At 37.5% G+C, this 21,556-nt stretch overlaps 1 protein-coding gene across 1 annotated transcript in view; it reads right to left on the reverse strand.

Moving 5' to 3' along the window:
- The window catches only part of LOC132544749 (serine/threonine-protein kinase DCLK1-like), a 46,640-nt gene that overhangs the window by 19,664 nt on the left and 5,420 nt on the right, over positions 1-21,556 (reverse strand). Inside the window, exons 2-4 of the mRNA XM_060208399.1 lie at positions 18,399-19,122; positions 1,056-1,152; positions 20-46 (exon numbers count right to left, since the gene is read on the reverse strand). Of these exons, the coding sequence (XP_060064382.1) occupies positions 20-46; positions 1,056-1,152; positions 18,399-19,122 (848 nt within the window). The remainder of the gene's footprint in view (positions 1-19; positions 47-1,055; positions 1,153-18,398; positions 19,123-21,556) is intronic.

Consider the following 21,556-nt stretch of genomic DNA (forward strand, 5'->3'; position numbering starts at 1 on the left):
ATCAAACAAATTCTGATACCTTCTTTTTTTTGGAGCATATTCTTCCCTGTAATGATTGTTACACACATATATATACATAAATACAAATCAAGAAATATTAATTAATTATATTAAACTTGGTAAAATTGTGGAAATCAAAAAAAAAGAATGACAAATATGAAAATTATTATATGTAAGACATTGGAGTGGTAATGTACAGTGTGCACACTACAAAACGTTCAGCATGTCTCCGAGTGTCTTATCTTACTGGGAAGGACGGGGTTGACAAGCTCGTTGTTGGTAAACGGAATATTCATCGTGTCCTGATTTTTAAAAAATGAGAAAGTTGGATGTTTCTGAATATTTGTAAAATGTGAGCTGATATCTACTGATATATAAGCAGTGTGAGTTACTACAACAAACTATAAATACATTGATAAAACGATATGTTATATATTCAGTGATTGTGAACCAGAAAACTGTTTAACAACACTTATGATCATACCATTGATAGATCAATCACCTACAGCTGTAGGATATTTAACATTATGTGATTGGTCTATAATTGAACGATAAAATTCAATTTAGATTCCATGTGACCCTCTGGATTTAAATGGCTGGATCACTTTAACATTATATCAACACATTTACATAAATGTCATTCAGTTGGGAGCTAGAGGTTCTCATATCCTAGGGTCATGAAGTTCATTTTCGTCAAAAAAATCTAAATTGTTGAACGTGATAACAACGATCAGAAATATAACCTTTATCTTAAAACAAAGTACATATTTAACAAAGTGCTTCCACCAGATAAAAAGATAATATCACAGCTGGTTAGAGGTTTATAGCAGGTTGTCTTTATACTTTCCAATTGAATTGCAAAAAATGGGTCGATTTGATTAATTAACAAATAAATATGGTTAATGCATAGAATGCGATTAAATCAGTAATTTTATGTAGGCATTTCTGGTTCACACGACTCTGTGATATAAGTTCTAAATAACAAAATTGTACTTCCTGTGCAAGGTGAAGTTTTTGTTCTATTGGTAAAAACAGAAGAAAATGGATATGTTTACCATTGTCGTCCAGATCAAAGTCATCAGCGGAAAATCTCTCCGGACCGTAAGCTATGAACACAGAATCATCCTGGAAAAAGTCGTACAGGTTCGTCACCTAGAAAATAAAGGGTCACCAAATTAGAATTACAGGATAACAAATATATGAAAGATTTCTGAATTTCTTAAATCAAAGGGCAATAACTCTAGAAACAATCCAGATGACATTTCGTATGGTGACTGGAGAACACAAAAATAGGTACTCGAGAAAAAGAATTAAAACTGATTTTTAAAAAAACATTCATTTCTCTTATTAAGATTACACTGCGTTAATTATATTGTATGTCATTACTTATGTTGTATGTCATTACTTATGTTGTATGTAATTACTTATGTTGTATGTCATTACTTATGTTGTATATCATTACTTATGTTGTATGTCATTACTTATGTTGTATGTCATTACTTATGTTGTATATCATTACTTATGTTGTATGTCATTACTTACGTTGTATATCATTACTTATGTTGTATGTCATTACTTATGTTGTATGTCATTACTTATGTTGTATATCATTACTTATGTTGTATGTCATTACTTATGTTGTATATCATTACTTCAATTACTTATGTTGTATATCATTACTTATCATTACTTATATCGTATATCAAACTTATTTCTGGTAGATATGATATAGTGACATGTGATACTAAATTGACATTAAACATATCAGCTATCCTAGTGTGACATTTTCTGTTATGTAGTATTGATAATTGGTTTTACTGCTACATGATGTATAGAATGTATTGATCATTGTTTTATAGGCAATCCTACAGTCCCATACTGATCACAACAGCCAGGATTGGATGATGATATTTTATGTGTCTATCGGGTATTTTGAAAACCACACAGGGAGCTCATCTCATACCAGAATCGAGCAACAAAGGTCATCAAAATATATCCCTCACATTATATGTTATTTTACCAGTCTAATAAAAAAACAATGGCCAATTTTTGTTTTTTTCTTATGAATTCGTAATCTACGAAGAGGAATTTTAATGATCTCATCAATTATTAATTGAACCATATAAGTTTTAGTACAACAAATAGTTTTGTGTTTTTGTAACGTTTAACATGATAAATATACTTATAACAGCTATAAGAGATTGTCTCAAGTTTTAAGTTTTCTTAAACGTAGCGTGTTACCCGTACATTGTGATGACTTCTCGCGAACACAAGGAATTTCCCAAGTGATTTGTGATCCAAAATTACCAATATTACGTAGCGTGTTATCAGACATAATGTAACCCCACAGTATTAGTCATCGTGTGTCCATTTTGGCATGAAAACCACAACAGATGGTAATATGTAAACAAGGAATAATCACAGAGGACCGTGCAGAACATTGTGGTATAGAATATCATCATTGATTAAGTGTAATTACAATTTCACTACTGCCAATGTAAACTTTTTTTCAGGGAGGAGGTTGGGGGGGGGGGGGGGGTTTGAATATTCCCAATAATTGCTGACTAAATGAGATTCACGGACATGTTTTCCGACAGGACCAGGTTCAATATTTGTACAGATGGTCATGGTGTTATACATTGGGGAAGCTACCGATCTATTACAGTAAATTATGTACAGAGTTTCCACTATATGTTGACTGGTAAAGTATCATTACAGGGAGATCAGGGTTTAGAAACAGATAGGGGTCGATATTTTATATCGATATCTTAATTTGTGGTATGAATAAGATCAAATCAGTTTTGTGGTTTTTGCCTGTACGGGTGAGTGTTAAAATATCTTGAAAGTTTCACCAGTGACACGCCAACTCCCAAGAAATGAATCAACGCATTAAACATATATATACTGCCATAAAAATGTTATTAGCAGAAGTTTGTGTTAAATTTCTGATGATACGGGTTGTCGAATTTACGTCTAAGACAAGAGCGATAATGGAACCTTGCATTAATTGACAGGAAGGACACCCCTCTGGACCCTCGATTTTTGGCGTTGCTAAGGTTAGTGAGAGACGTACGGTAGCCCAACTTTCTATTTATTTATATAAGTTAGTCTGGGTACACAAAACATTTAAATATCCGCCAACTGAAGTTGACAAGTACATTCAATATATATTACCTATCTGTCAACACAGCCAATATAAAAATCAACCTACCGTACACAAATAAATTGCTTGATTGATTTTGTTAAATGACATCTCATCTAAATATTGATCCGAAATATAAAACTGATTGTTCAGATTTTCATTTAAATGTGGTTTTAAACTGTCAATTTATCATTTATATTATATAATTGATTAAAATCTTTATTCACAATGTGGACATTTTTACTGAGTTGTAATTGAAGGGGAAAGTACCGAATGCGTTTTAATCTGTAATCTGGTAGAGTAAACACCATTAATATAATATGTTGCATTACTGGAAGTATCACAATACACTTTGATTTCCTCTACAGTTAATCCTGCTCAGCCTTTTCACATCTGAAAGGCATACATTATTAAGGTCTACCGAGCTGCATATCAAATTTACCGTAGTTGATATATTTAGTAACTCTGTTCCAATGTGTCCATTCTCATTGTAGATCGACTGATACAGAGATTTTTTTTAGATTTTATACGGTAAATATTATTTTCGAGGTTTTCTTTTTGAGGATGGATATATTCAGGGGAAAAAGTAGTGGAGAAAATAATATTGATAATGTAAACAAATAAAGTTCTCTTTACGAGGAACATGTTTGTGATGTTTCAATTTTTATATAAATTGGGAAAATTTGAAACAATGAAATAAAACAGCTTCCTGTATTAAATAGCGTGTCTTTGAGGTGTCGCTTTCTTTACACAAAACCTATACCACGGATATAGAGATACTAATTATAACAGATGTATTTTTCTTGTCTATAAATTGTATTTCAATCTCCTTTAAATCATTTTAAAAGGTAATGTTTTAAAATGAAAATGATATAATGATTTGTATCAAACACAACGTGAAAAACAGTAACTCCAACCAAACTCATCAAAACGTAACAAAGGGTCACAACTCTGTATATACTGGGACCAATGACTTACAATACGGGTCTGGTTAGGCGGTCTGGGTGCCATGATATAGCTGGTTAACTAAGCCTCCATGTACAGAGCATTCTGACCCCATCATTATTGTCAATAGGTGCTGAACTCATCTAGACAAACCCACGTGCTTTGTGTGAAAGCATGGCGAACATGTTAAACTTCCAACATTTCAAAGTAGAATATGGATCTGGACTGAGTTACATTATATCCGGATATGACTAAGAAATCGAGTCCGATCGGAGTTAGATGCGAAATACCGAATAATATGTAAGGCTGAATCATTCGACAGAAGGTATTTGTCGATTGGTTTCAATATATAGAGAAACATTAATGCAGTTTTAGTGACTTTTATATCAACATGAGACTACAACACTACATGTCTTAGACACTAATCAACAAACCCCATTGTCTGTGATACGAAAAAAAAAATCCCAATTTTTCACGGCTGAATACTGACATTCCATCATCATTTCAGAGACAGATATTTTCGGTCTAGACCCTAAATACACTGAAAGGGACTACATAATTATCTTAATAGAAACAAACATAATTCAGGGAGTAACATTTTATATATGTGATTTCGTAAACAATTTTGTCCTCTGTTATGTTCAACTTTACTAGTGAAGTTTAAATACATTTTTAAACTGAAGAAATAGGCAGACCGTGATAACATTGACCAAGGTTATTTGCCGGACTCTCAACTGAAACGTGAAGCATGCGCCACCTCGTCTCGTGAACACCAAAAGAAAACCAGAAAGTCTATTAGCACGTTCTCCCTGGTGAGTAACGCACACATATACATAACACTGATAAACGACCAACCAAAACACATAAAAGCACTAGATTTACTTAGTGCATTTAGAGACCTATGACCTTTAGCTTTGTGTAAAACATTTTCCTGACTCCGGAACCATACAGCCCATTTCTGCTGTGGTGACCTTTTCATGCAAAAAAAAAAAGTCATTCATTTTATTTTACGAACTCCCTACAAATAATAGTGTAACTATTGAAGGATAGTGTATTCATCGGTAATGCGCGGCACTGATCTGCCTGTCGATGTGCATGGCAGTAGTACATTGTCTGGCATGAGATCCGACTGTGAAATTAAACATATTTTCTTAAGACTGCAAAATGGCTATTCTTTGTCGCGATTGTCTGAAATCAAGCACTATTCAATATATAAAGCAATTTCATGAAGGAATTCCATTGTGGAAAAAACAATCTCTTTGGCATCATCATCAGTGAGGCTCTTTGAAATCCCTAATCCCTCTTACATCTTGCTGACTGTCACAGCTTCAAAACGTCGCGGTGACAGTGACAAACAAGGAATCCCTAATACCATCAGCATAAACAAAAGGCCAAACAAACGAGACTGGCTCGCGTGTTAATGAGGCGGGGATTGAGTTGGCTGTGACACTGTTTCAATTAGGTTCCCACTTGACGCCATCAGTGTTCAGCACAAGGCTCCGTACTCGTCAGAAAGGTCGACCCTTCATTTGTTTCTGATTACGACCAAAAGCTGTCATTAATCGTAATTTTTTAAAACTTCAAATGTGAATTTTAGTATGATATCAGCCTGTCCTGATGTTTGATGCACACCTCTCCGTTACTTAATTTACCGTATTTTTACGATACAATCTAAACACGTTATCCGGTTGCTTCACCATCAAAGTCCGATACCAATAACGTGCCTGTCGCATCCAGCCTTCCTTTTGTCTTACAATTGCCGTCCACCCTTGTCTTCTAGACACATAGTCTCAGTCCCACTTCTGTCTCACAAACCACTTCTACTGGGAAGGATCTCGACTATAGTTAAACGAGTTTTAAAACGAAGATACAAAAGTAAATAACACTTTTAAATACAGCTTTAGAAATAAAACAGTAGAGGCAAATAATGACCATCACACTTAATTAATATGTTGATTAACGTATTTTCCGGGTTTATGAAATAAAAAATGCCTCCTGAAAGTAAACACAGCGACCAGATAAAAAGTAAATACAGCGACCAGATAAAAGTAAACACAGCTACCAGATAAAAGTAAATACAGCGACCAGATAAAATAAACACATCGACCATTTAAAAAGTAAACACAGCGACCAGATAAAATAAACACATCGACCAGATAAAAAGTAAAACCAGCGACCAAATAAAATAAACACAGCGACCAGATAAAATAAACACAGCGACCAGATGAAAATAAACACAGCGACCAGATGAAATAAACACAGCGACCAGATGAAAGTAAACACAGCGACCAGATAAAATAAACACAGCGACCAGATAAAAAGTAAACACAGCGACCAGATAAAAAGCAAACACAGCGACCAGATAAAAAGCAAACACAGCGGCCAGATAAAAAGTAAACACAGCGACCAGATAAAAAGTAAACACAGCGGCCAGATAAAAAGTAAACACAGCGACCAGATAAAAAGTAAACACAGCGACCAGATAAAAAGTAAAACCAGCGACCAGATAAAAGTAAACACAGCGACCAGATAAAAAGCAAACACAGCGACCAGATAAAAAGTAAACACAGCGACCAGATAAAAAGCAAACACAGCGGCCAGATAAAAAGTAAAACCAGCGACCAGATAAAAAGTAAACACAGCTACCAGATAAAAAGTAAACACAGCGGCCAGATAAAAAGTAAAACCAGCGACCAGATAAAAAGTAAACACAGCGACCAGATAAAATAAACACATCGACCAGATGAAAATAAACACATCGACCAGATAAAAAGCAAACACAGCGACCAGATAAAATAAACACAGCGACCAGATAAAATAAACACAGCGACCAGATAAAAAGTAAACACAGCGACCAGATAAAAAGTAAAACCAGCGACCAGATAAAATAAACACAGCGACCAGATGAAAATAAACACATCGACAAGATAAAAAGCAAACACAGCGACCAAATAAAATAAACACATCGACCAGATAAAAAGTAAACACAGCGACCAAATAAAATAAACACATCGACCAGATAAAAAGCAAACACAGCGACCAAATAAAATAAACACAGCGACCAGATGAAAGTAAACACAGCGACCAGATAAAATAAACACAGCGACCAGATAAAAGTAAACACAGCGACCAGATAAAATAAACACATCGACCAGATGAAAGTAAACACAGCGACCAGATAAAATAAACACAGCGACCAGATAAAAAGCAAACACAGCGACCAAATAAAATAAACACAGCGACCAGATAAAATAAACACAGCGACCAGATAAAATAAACACAGCGACCAGATAAAATAAACACAGCGACCAGATAAAAAGCAAACACAGCGACCAAATAAAATAAACACAGCGACCAGATGAAAATAAACACAGCGACCAGATAAAATAAACACAGCGACCAGATAAAAAGTAAACACAGCGACCAGATAAAAAGTAAAACCAGCGACCAGATAAAATAAACACAGCGACCAGATAAAAAGTAAACACAGCGACCAGATAAAATAAACACAGCGACCAAATAAAAAGTAAAACCAGCGGCCAGATAAAAAGTAAAACCAGCGACCAGATAAAATAAACACAGCGACCAGATAAAAAGTAAAACCAGCGACCAGATAAAATAAACACAGCGACCAGATAAAAAGTAAATACAGCGACCAGATAAAAAGCAAACACAGCGGCCAGATAAAAAGTAAAACCAGCGACCAGATAAAAGTAAATACAGCGACCAGATAAAAAGTAAAACCAGCGACCAGATAAAATAAACACAGCGACCAGATAAAAAGTAAAACCAGCGACCAGATAAAATAAACACAGCGACCAGATAAAAAGTAAAACCAGCGACCAGATAAAATAAACACAGCGACCAGATAAAAAGTAAAACCAGCGACCAGATAAAATAAACACAGCGACCATATAAAAATTAAACACAGCGACCATATAAAATAAACACAGCGACCATATAAAAATTAAAACCAGCGACCAGATAAAATAAACACAGCGACCAGATAAAATAAACACAGTGACCAGATAAAAAGTAAAACCAGCGACCAGACTATATGAAATTCGTATCTAAGGAAGAGATAGCACAAGTTAGCCTACATTTAAAATCTCAATGGCATCATATCAATCTAACACGTCATCGTGACATTTTTAATTGGCATTATTCCGGGTAGAAATTTCCAATTACTCACGTAGACTGAATTTTTTTTATATTTTCATTTTGAGAATTTCCTATTCGTTAATAATTTGTAAAGTTTTTTGTCTTTACAACAGCTACATGCATCGTGGTATGACGGTGGTCTCTCATTTGTGACGAAAGGCATTTGATTTTATAGTGCCATCTCACTGACATATCACACTAACATGGACAATCTGATCAATTGAAATTCTTTTCAGAATTTGTCTTCCTCAAAACAGCTTTTATTTTGCCCGAACGCGGTATTTATTTTGAAAATAGTACTTAATTATCATGTCCTATAATAACTTGTAATCCTTGTAATGTGGGCTGATAGAATTTTAATAACAAAACGATCCTGTAAGGAAGTTTTAGATCAATGAGATATACTTTACAAAGCATGTATTTCTAAAACTTCAGTAGGAGCTATCGACTTCAGACAGTGACCAGGGTTTTGATACATTAAGCGGCTACTAATTCTACCATTGTGGTTTCTAGTTGACATAAATCCATATTTGGCTATTCTCTATTCTTTCATAAGGAATGTAATTTCCTATTGGATCCATCCGCTGTGTGACGTCTTTCCGGGACTTAAAGAACAGCAAATTGTCTAGGGGAGGGGGTATGGAAATTATGTAGGAGAGGGAGTGGAGTTTGAGAGTAGCGGTCGACATGTACAGAGAACAAGGAAAGCATGTACAGACATAACTGCGAGCAGAGAGGATGAAGTATATCATTGTACGAACAGAATTGCGATGAGAGAGAATGGAGTTTGAGAGCAGCAGTCGTCGTGTGGAGAGAATACGGAAATCATGTACAGACAGAATCGCGGGAATTAGTTGCACCAGATGCAGAATCGATACACTAACACAAGAAACAATGGTCTATTGTTTCAATGATTGATGGGAATACATGAAGTTGTCATGGCGACCAATGCTTGTTGAAGAATGACTATTTTCCATAAAAGAAACAGGCGATAGCAATTATCTAGTTTTAATATGACATGTAGTTCTTTAGAAGATAAAAGTAAACATCTGAATCGATGGAGAAATTTACGAGATTTATCAGCGGGCCTTTTATAGTGATTGATATTGGTAAGTCGCATTGGAGACTAAAAATGTCGATCTCCATGTACAGATATTGACGTCAAAACAAGAACACGTGCCGACACCACGACTTCAAATTAAAATCTCTAACACGAACGGTTATACACAACACAAAGTTGGCCCAACTACCCCGGTAAGTGATAAGACAAGTGACAACATTGTCAATTTCATTCACCTCAATAACATCGTTATTTGGAATTACGGGACGCATTTTATAAATGTCAATGTTAATGATCAATTATGGGTGAATTAGGCACGTGCTCTAGATAAATATTTAGAGAGTTTGGTGTGTTTTCAACTCATTTTTGGACGTAAAATTGTAAATCTTCCAAAAACCGCAGCTTTCTACAATGTAATCTTCCATAAGATAGACACGTGTACATATACCATTAGATTCAATCCGAAGGGGAGACGTGCCATGGACAAAAAACTCCTGAAAGGGTTCGAACCCTGATGGTTTCTAGGATATTTCTTCTTCAGTTGATGTCTTGACGATAACTTGAAAGGAGGGTTTGATTCTATAAAATATTGCTTTATTTGGAAGGACTAAACAGCTGTCAATACTAGTCAAGCCACAACAATACTGTTACGCAAGGAGTACTTCAACGAGCATTCCAGAGATGTCTCTTGGTAGTGTCGGACCCTCGCGCCCGAGACAATGGTTATTGGTAGGCGTCTATCGATTTTGTCTGAAGAATGCCAGTTATTATGATGAGAAATTTTCAAACGGACTATCTATTGGAGCTCAATTGTCAAATGCCATATACTGTGATAAAACGAAAAGTAGCAGAATGGAGCGAGGGTGCTGGAATGGCGCATCACGCACAATGCTCGTTAAAGGAATGTGGTTGCGAAACACAGCTCTGTTTACAACGGCAAAGCTTTCATGAAATCTCCATGTAAAGTGGAGATGAACGAATTCGTACGCAAGTCTTTGGTGCCTTGTGCCAGTCTCTCTTTAACCAAACAAAGATATTTTCAATACTTGACGTAAAATTCCATCTTTATTATCATTAAACAAAGCAATTCCCTTCGCATTTCAATACTAATGTTCTGCAGCTTTTTCGCTCTTTGTTCCTTTCCCAATTTTCCTGCCACTACTTCAACACTTCCGGCAAAATAATTAAACGTTAAACGACAAACGCAGAAATAACTCCGGGCCAGTTATTTGTTACAGGCAATACTGTTGACCTTGTGTACTATTGTATCTTTCTTTATTGGCACGCGTGTCGTTTAATATGCATTTAATGGGCTTTTTAATGGCCTGCAATGCACGATATTAACACGATAACATCAGTGTGGTCACGTGTCCGTCCTTTAACGGCGAAAAACCCGGGGGAGAGAGAGAGGACAAACAGACAGAACTGTAAACATCTTTTTCTGATACTTCTAGCTTGTATATGAAAGATTTGGATCACTTTATCAGAAAATATATCGCAAATAATACTAAATGTATTTCGAACACAAATCTGATATTGAATACAATTTACTTCGCAATGCGTAAAATAATCGTCTGGACATATGTAGCTCTGCAGGTCGGTATCGACCTGACCGTGGTCGCTTGGATACGATAATTGGCAAACAGTTTCTGGGACAGACACGGTCATCCATCAGGAATTAGATTTGTTTGTATGGGCAGAAAACTCCGGAAATAGAATTACTTAGACTCTCCGAGTTTTATTGTTGTCCGTAAAGAAAATGCCAGATTCGTTTATGCTTAGACAATGCGTACCACTTTCCGAAAAAGATGAAATGTTTTCTGACGGGAGCTTAGTCAATCAGCAGAGCACTCCCACACGAAGCTGAAAAACATTTGGCGCGGTTTATGCCATCTGAAGGTCAGTCAATGGTATTCATTACAGTAACTGGGGTATAATTTGTTGCGGATAACTCCGTGTTACAATTAAGCAATAAGAAATTAATATTATATAACGGAAAGTTTGCTAAATATGTATATACCAATATACCAAACAGGCAATGATCCCTGACAAATATAAAGTACAAACAATAACACCTCTATGAAGCTTATTTAATGTGAAATTGAAAACATAAACATTGTGACTAGTCATTATTTTTACTGACTGAAGCTAAATCGCAAAACATGAGACTTCGATTTCCAATACCCATTTCAAAATGAAAAAGAAGGATTGAGATTGAATCCTTTTAAATGAAATTGGTCGCTTAAGAAAGAAGGTAACTGATATAGCGCCGAATACGTGCATTTTAGCTCTAAAACCTCACATCGATTCCAAATCGTGCTCGTTCCATTTGTCCCAGCCAAACCCGTATTTCCGTAACTCGCGACCAAGATTCTCACAAGGAATGGCGAGATAGACGAGACAAAATGTTTTACTTTAGTAATAGATATGAGCGAAACATTACATTCTTTTCCCGATAGAAAATCACTTCAAAATAAAATGTAGGGTATACATGTACCAGTTACAGCCTCACAAGATGCAGCATCGATTGAACATGCGTCATTGAATATTTTTTTTCTTCCTTGTTGTATAAGTAGGCAGTATAACTGGCTATTGATTCTTTGTTTGGCATACTGACAATTCATCACAAAACCTGCACGACTTGTCGGTAATTAAAGTCGGTAACGTACCCTACTGCGCTCTCGGCAGCTCGGGTTGACGATGATGTCTTGGAGGGTGCAGCGGCAGAGCTTTCTTGACAAAGTAGGAACATGACATTTCGGCATCCTTCGGCGTTTGACAATATCCTGAACATGCACTGAATTTACATCAATTATCGGACGTAGCCAACCCAGACTAATAAACACCTATCACATCTATTGAAAACCTCACTTTAATTTATATTATCATAACGCGACGAAATCGATGTTTTCCACTAACTCCAATATATTTAATATTCACATAATATTACTTTGACAAACAATTTTATTAGCTACATGTTAAACCACGTATATAATTCAATAATAAAAACAGGTTGGTTTAAGGTACATTAAACCTTGAGAATTATTTACTTAAAGAGATTTTAGGACTTCCCTCTGACAGTGTAAACTGTATACATGTGCTTCAGAATCTATATATATTTACTAAGTGAATTATGACCTAAACGTGATGTTTGTACAAACACTAGACACACAGCACATTAATATTACCCCACCAAAAGCAACCGTTCGGGTCTAGGGGGTTCTTGACAAGGTCATGTATCTCGCAAAGGCCTGGTATTAAACAGTGTTCTGTGGAAGCTTAAAACGAATCACTTGATACTTATGGGTTGACAAGACAAATCATGTTTCTTTTTCTTCTATTTAAAGAATACAATTTATTGAATGGATATTGAACGCTTGGGAAGAAGGTCTATATATTCATTTTTGATTTCAATAAATTATATATAAGTGGAAAGTAAATTAGGCATTGCTTGACGTATTCTGTCCTTATGAAACATAATAGGGAGCGTTCTAAATGACACAAAAATATTAATAGTACAGGTTCCGTTTTGCCATGTCCTGTGTTCGGCACCTGTTGACAATGAGGAACAGTGAATGCTTACATACAATTTCTTACTTTCCGGCATTAAACGATACTGTTTTATTGTTAAGTCACAAGGCCCTGTGGTCTATACTCAAAGGGTCACACCGCGAACCACTGAAGCTTATAGCAGTAAGATTGTTGTAAACCATTAGTGAATCGTCGCTAATTCTATTTGGTCAATAAGTTTGTCTGCAGCACAGAGACAAGAGCCGAGAATCAAAGGGGAAATCCTTTGTCCTGGGCCATAGAACGACATATTAAATTTTCACACTGGCGGGCGCGGCCATTACATAACCATTCAGAACCTAGACACGTACATTTAATATGCAGTCGTCATTATACCTACCTATAAAAACAAAGTTTTCACCTGTTGCCCGTGATGCACTCAGAACGGCACATGACGCGACACTAAGTTGACTTCTTCAATAGAGTTTTGTCACTCCACTATTTGATAATTTTGCGTCTTCATGCCATGGTTATGGTTTTAGAAGGCTTGTATGATGGACGGGAAATCTTTAAATGTTCAGTATTCTGGGTATATGTGACTCGAAAAGACATCTACCATTACACGCTTGTGCTGAACGATGCTATTCCATTACACAGGCTTCACTATATGTTGTGGATGTGTGCGTCATCGGATTTTTTTAAAATACTGAAGTGAAAATCATACATGCGCGATAAATTTTGCTTTAATGTACTTTTTACTTGTGTTTTGATATCTAGAGAGAGTTAGACGATCTTTCTGACACTGCTGTAACTATGGTTACAAGGAGTGACGTGTCATATCAGCCATCTTTGTAAGTAAACTAAAGCCAAGACTGACATTACTGTCTTTTGTCCTGAAACTGTCACATCGATATCCTCTCCGGCATATATAGACCAAGGGATTAAAGGATTTTGTTATTTTACTAGGAATCTGTTTAAAAACATTTCATTTTCGTTTTGAGTATCAGTAAGCATTAAAGGCGAAAAGACGATGAATTGCGAGATGTTCAAAAGGGCCATATCTCTTTTAATTCCGTCACGACTCGAGGTCAAACGATCCTTGACGGATTTTGTTGAAATATAACGGTTGGGAGGATAAGTAGTCGGATTCTCAGAGAACGAGGCAGCACTCTCAGGGGTCCTTCATAAGAAACACACAGGTGCTCCTCCTATCCGAGGAAACACGAGAAAACTTAAACAATATGTATCTCTATTCGTCAGGAAAATAAGCGGAATAGGATGAATATGACATCGTTATGGATCTGTGTGATATACCTATCGGTCTGTGTGTTAGGTGTACCGTATCACGTCTGACTTACTCAATATGTCCAGGTACAGCCCACTTGAGCTGTCAAACTGATAGGTGTTTACATATAACTGTGAAAGCCAAAGCAAATACCAGCGACAAAAGACCACCATCTCAAACACGAAATCCGTAGCGGTAAAATACGTTATGTATATACGCCGAGCACCGCTTCTGGTTTGAACTTGGTCTCCATGGCTGGTTTTACATTTTTTTCACTCTTTAACGTCATCGTTTTTACTGTGCTTTCTCCCACTTTTACATCCGTTCATAAGACACGAATTAATTTATCATCTATACCCCTACTGTCCCTCAAGATTACCGAGACAATAGTCCGTGTACCTTCTATCCCTCCCTGACCCTAATGGTAACCATGACAACAGTCTGTGTACCTTCTATCGCGCCCTGACCCCAATGGTAACCATGACAACAGTCCGTGTACCTTCTATCCCTCCCTGACCCCAATGGTAACCATGACAATAGTCCGTGTACCTTCTGTTTCCCCTCTATCCAAGATGGTTACCAAAACACCTGTCCACTTATATCTCCCTGTGTGCCAGACGGTAACCAAGCCATTAATCGATGTATCCTATCTCCCCTCTGACGCCCCATAGTAAGACCGTCGATTGATGTGTGCAGACGCATACACTTTACAAAACTTTCGATCGTAACTGTAACTTTTTTCTTTAGCGTTATAAATCATTTGTCGACGACTCGCACGATGTAACCGAATTCCGACTCATTCGTGACCTATTGCATGGCGAGTGCCAGAAAACTACATTAAAACACTCTACAAGCTATAAACAAGTGAGGTTTTATTAACAAACCTCGACACAAACTGAATGACACAAATTATAAGAAATATCTAACACATTGTCCTAGAAGTGAGATTATATCGTTATACAGCATTATACAGTCGCTTTCCTGTAGCATTTAATCAAATTTTATTGAAACACAATTGTAATCAAGATAAATGTTACGGTTACAAAATCGATCCAGGACGAGGGAGAGGCGGTTACGTGACAACCATACTTAGATCACGAAGCAGGCATGATGGACATGTATTACGCTACCAAACCTCGATTGTTCGGCTAGAGATGAGCTACAACCCGGATAAAGGCAGAGGAAATTACTTCCTCAACACCATCATTCTACAGCGCATTGTATGTGTATGCATTTCCAATAGAATTTGCATGTTCTTTTCAGGAGCGGGCATTGGACCGCTTTTTTTATTCCCAATGTCCCGCCGACACCTGCGTCTTAATATTGCATGAAGGACTGAGATATGTCGTTTTGTCGTCAAATGAGATTTAGTCCACAGGAAATGTCAGTTTGATACCCCGCATGTCGAGTGAATATAGCAGGCGAATATTGTACACCTACTAGTCTCCAATACAGAGTAGACCTAGGATATCTCGGGGTTTTAACAGTTCCGGAATAGATAGAAGGAACATTACATATGGAAACGCCATTCACAATATATTTGATAAATACGGTTAAATTTATCTTTCTCCAGTACAATACTTATATTTGTTATTTGTTATTTGTTGTGACAAGAAGCGACAATCTATTTACTTGTTATATTCATGTTCTGTTGGTAGTTTACGAGCCGGTAAAACACAACAGGGTAAAGGGGTACACCACAGTAATGCCATACAACACACACTTTATCTACATCCTCAATATAAAACATCCAACACTCAATAACTAGAGATAAAATGCCTACCAAAATTGTCACGTGACCGTCAACGTTCCTAAAGAGACCGAAATTATATCCCATAATGTTCTCTTGACATTTTGCCTCCGGTGATATATTCCCAGAAGCGCAATTCTGTTACCATGGTAACAAAGCTTTTTGTATGTCATGATACGTTCACGGATTCGCTAACATAGTCGCAATTCTAACAATTCGTGTGACTTTTCGGGTAATTCCCAAAATTGCATTTTTATTAACTACGTTCGGTAGATATTATGAATTCACTGAATGGATTAAAAAGCAAGTCGAAATTCCCGCTATGCTTTTATCCAACCAGGTCTTCCGCCGCGCGGAAGTAATGTGATAACATCGATCTGGCTTCCGGTAAGCTGTTCTAAGAAAATAATTACATTTTTTTAATAAAATAGCATTAAGTGTGTACCAAGTATTGTGTCGTCATCCTGTAAAATTACCTTGCCGTATTCTGTATGGGATCGATACGAGACATGACAACGGATTAAGTCGAGCTTTGACGAAGGTGACGGAACTAATACGATAACAACCGAGCAGACACGATTGAGCTAACACGATTTTAACCGAGTTGAAACGATTGAGGCATAGTTGAATTAATCACCACCGTGCCGTGCGATTGTGACAAAACTGCTACAACCGTGGCTGACCCAAGATGACTGTAACCGAGATGAACTTATTGTGACAAAATTTGAACGATCGTGACCAATCTGAGTCCAGATATGTTTGTAATCTTTAATTTGTGACAGAGCGGAGGCGATTATTGATCATGTCCGAGCAACTTCCGGTGTTGACAAAAGAGATTCAAAGTAAGAAATCGTGACACACCCACCCCACGTTTCAGTAGTATAGTGCTTGGCCGTTCAAGGACACGCGATGTTGTGTTACGTAACTACTAATGAGACACAGTAGGGTGATAACCAAGGATACGGCAGACAAAACGACGTAAATACCATGTCAAGGTAACCAGGGCGCTGAGATATAAAGAAGTGTCTGATGAGAACAAATGGCCGAGCTCGGTTTCCCTCTCAAAGGCATCTCAGCACACCCAAGGTCATCCCAATAACTTAGATAAGATATTTGTCTGGTAACCCGAGTGAGCGTTGAAGCCCGATACACTGAGTGTACATTCCCTTGTATACTGATCCCAGGTAGGAGAGGCACCTTCTTCCAGGGGCATTGACTTGTTTCCTGGGCAGTGTGAAGGAACGTTTAAGGGACCCCGCGCCACGGTAATTGAGCGTTTAGGTACTGTAGTATTGAAGGTAATCTGTATTAATGTTCAAAGGTCATACGTTAACAAAATTAAAGCACCTGATATAGCAGAATTGAATTTGGGTGTTTGTCTTCGGTGACATGCTAACATGATTTACGGCTGTAGTATACAATACAAATAATAGCCAAGTAAAATACATTAATTTTATTCCAAACATCCAACGCCATGTAAAGAATGCCTTAAAGCTTTGAAAAAAAATGTTCATGTTCAAATCAATAATTTCAAAGCACTTCACAGAAATAATATTAACGACATCTATATTTAATCAATAGTACAATGTTTAATATGTAAAATGCGTTCACATTTAAACATGTTTTCGTTCTCAATTATTTAAATTCTTTAACAGTTCATGGCGAAATCAATAATGTGAAAATGATTGGTTTACGTGTCGAGGCTTCCTAAACAGACCGAGGACTGAAACAAAGCTTTGTTTATGAGCTGATTTAAAAATATGCGGTTTTTGTATAGACGTGTATTTCACTGTGGCGTTGATGAGGATTTGTCACCTGAAGTAGGACTGTTAATCAGCTAGTATTGTCGGCAAAATGAGAAATCAATACTGAGATGTATACTCTAAACCCGCTTAAAGTGGCATTCTCTAGTCTTATCCGACAAATCTAGCAGTCACATCTGCGGTTTCCTTAGTGAACACGCACAATGTACACGCATGCGCATTACGTAACCCAACAGTTCGACAGGTGTTAGGTGGCCTTCAAGGGAAACCAACTCTTGATAGCGACCATGTCTCAGACAGGAAAAGTACGTGTCGTATTTCTATCTCTAATGCGTTGCCATGGGTTCTCTTTACTTCCGGAAACCCGAGACGAAAAACCTAGCGGCTATTGTCAGCTATTTCGCTATGGAATATAAGGGATCTTGGGATGCCTGTTGCCAATGTTTGCCTTATCAGGAAAACAAGTATAATGATAATATTTCTAATGAACCTAAAACAAATCGAAATATGGAGATACTCGTAATGACGGACTGGTATGTTCCTGGCTGTATCTAGATTTCTATCTAGCAAATCATAGTAAACTCGTAACATTCCCACCAGTAACTACCATAGGGGAGTGATGTCACTTGTTTACCGACTGACCCAAGATTACAACACTTAAACTCGTACTGAAAAAGAGTGGATTCTTACCAGGGAACCCAATAAAGGAAGACAGTTTCCAACATAAATGACAGAAGTTATTATATTTCATTCAAAATATTCAATAAAGCGAAATGATTTACCTGCTTCCCGTCCAATGTGAAAACTTTGCGAACTGCACCTGAATCGAGTTTAATAGCCTCTGTGATGTCATCCATGACTTGGTCAAACGAATGTGCTGTCTTCCGGTTAAGGAGCACACGCACAGCCTTGCGGGGTTTTGACCCGTTCCTGACAATTGTGACCAGTTTGGGTTTAATATAATCCTTCATGTCTTCCGTAAGTGACTCGCGCATCGCACCGGAAATGGCAGAATCGTCATCTTTGGCGCGAACATTTACGTTCCAATTGGGGCTAGCGCTTTTTGTATAATCTAGACGTTTGAAAAGATCTGTTGAGGCGCACACATAACTCTCGCCTTCCTCCAGTTGGTCGAGACGAGTCACTTTATGACTTCCGTCAGCAGAAAAGATGTGTCGGACCCCGTTGGGAAGGACATTCCGGTCGCACACCGGACTATCGGTTAGATCAACTAGTAATGAGTCTAGCGTCCGAAAGCGCTCACATGACACAGCGTACACAATTCCTTTGAAAAATTTGTCTCCGTTCCGATAGAATCGGACCTTCATGGCGCGCTTGTCGTCAGTAACCTTCATCAGACTATGCCGAATTAGGCTCCCGTGGGCGCTGTGCGCCGGGCTCGTTCGTCCACTTCTTGATGAAGCACGTACATTTCGTCCTCTGTCTTCTGAGTAGGCAAAGTGCTCTTCAAATCCGTTCTCTATCATAATGCTTTTTTGTCTGGATCTGCCAAAAAAAGAAAATATTGTCAAGTGATTTTCAAATAATATTCTTTGAGATTTCGCATTCAACTGATTTTTATTGATAGAAATCAAGAGCAATGACATCATTTTCACGGTTGCTATTTATAATGATGGGTTACAACACTAGGGTGCCCTCATGACGACCACTACATCGATAATATCGCAATTTTGAGGAACGATTAATTAAACTGCATATGGGAGGCATGCGTTCTCGTTTAATAATATCATTATGTATCAGATATGTCCAATGCCCGCCTCTCCCTCTTCAGTCATTAATCTCCCAATAAAGTCATAAATATTCCTTAAAGTCCGAAAATCCGACGATCTTGACGTCGCGGATCGGCGGTCTGTCACTCCCTAGTCCTGACACACTCCCGTCCGGGAACGGGGTACACGTGACCAGGGCAATTTATCGCGGGTTTAAACGAGATCTCCGTCTGACATGTGAACTACTTCCATCCAGAGTTGCATTGTATATGTAATGGAAGAGTGTAATTGTTCGTCTGGTTGTCCCGGGGCGTCGTGAGTCTAGAAGGGGTGTTGTAAACAACATCATCGCTAAAACTCCAAGATCGATTTCCAACAACGGCCTTAATGCATTAAAATGCATGAACTCATTTGTCTGACTTCACTGTTAGGTATATTCGTTCGTGAACAAGTCTATAAAAACCCACAATGACTAGTAACTTGTTACATCCATTTTACTTATGTCGTCACAAAAAAAACAACAACAATATATATATACACAACTAACACAGACAAAGTGGTTTTCTTACCTCTTTTAAAACATTAAGTAACTATAGGTTATCTGTACAACCGCGGACTTGAGTACAACTGGAACCGGCTAACTCGCTAACTCATTATACAAGTACAACTGGTAACGACTAACTCGCTAACTCATTATACAAGTTTACAGGAAACGACAAACTCGCTAACTCATTATACAAGTACAACTGGAACCGGCTCACTCGCTAACTCATTATACAAGTACAACTGGAACCGGCTAACTCGTTAACTCATTATACAAGTATAACTGGAAACGGCTAACTCGCACTCGCTAACTCATTATACAAGTACAACTGGTAACGACTAACTCGCTAACTCATTATACAAGTACAAATGGTAACGACTAACTCGCTAACTCATTATACAAGTACAACTGGTAACGACTAACTCGCTAACTCATTATACAAGTACAACTGGTAACGACTAACTCGCTAACTCATTATACAAGTACAACTAGTAACGACTAACTCGCTAACTCATTATACAAGTACAACTGGTAACGACTAACTCGCTAACTCATTATACAAGTACAACTGGTAACGACTAACTCGCTAACTCATTATACAAGTTTACAGGAAACGACTAACTCGCTAACTCATTATACAAGTTTACAGGAAACGACTAACTCGCTAACTCATTATACAAGTACAACTGGTAACGACTAACTCGCTAACTCATTATACAAGTACAACTGGTAACGACTAACTCGCTAACTCATTATACAAGTACAACTGGAACCGGCTAACTCGCTAACTCATTATACAAGTTTACAGGAAACGACTCACTCGCTAACTCATTATACAAGTACAACTGGTAACGACTAACTCGCTAACTCATTATACAAGTACAACTGGTAACGACTAACTCGTACTCGCTAACTCATTATACAAGTACAACTGGTAACGACTAACTCGCTAACTCATTATACAAGTACAACTGGAAACAGCAAACTCGTACTCGCTAACTCATTATACAAGTACAACTGGAACCGGCTAATCTCACAAACTCATTATACGCGCATAACCGGCAACGACCGACCTCGATAACTTCTTATACCATAAGCAATATTTATCTAATTATAAAAAATGTCCGACTAACCTCGTAAACCACTAAATGTCGAAAACAACCACAGGATGTAAGTAGAATATTGAATGTGCCCTCTTCACAGTTAGTAGTCTAACGAAATAATAAATCTAGCGTGGATAGGTTATTAGTCAAATGATCCTATATCAAGTACGAATAGGCTAACCGTCAAATGATCCTATATCAAGTGCTGATAGGCTAGCCGTCAAATGATCCTATATCCAGTGCTGATAGGCTAGCCGTCAAATGATCCTATATCAAGTGCTGATAGGCTAGCCGTCAAAGGATCCTATATCAAGTACGAATAGGCTAGCCGTCAAGTGATCCTATATTAAGTGCTGATAGGCTAGCCGTCAAAGGATCCTATATCCAGTACGAATAGGCTAGCCGTCAAAGGATCCTATATCAAGTACGAATAGGCTAGCCGTCAAAGGATCCTATATCAAGTACGAATAGGCTAGCCGTCAAATGATCCTATATTAAGTGCTGATAGGCTAGCCGTCAAATGATCCTATATCAAGTACGAATAGGCTAGCCGTCAAAGGATC

Source organism: Ylistrum balloti, unplaced genomic scaffold (assembly GCF_031769215.1).
Source record: "Ylistrum balloti isolate Yb309-2 unplaced genomic scaffold, AGI_CSIRO_Ybal_v1 Utg369808, whole genome shotgun sequence".
Lineage (NCBI taxonomy): Eukaryota > Metazoa > Mollusca > Bivalvia > Pectinida > Pectinidae > Ylistrum > Ylistrum balloti.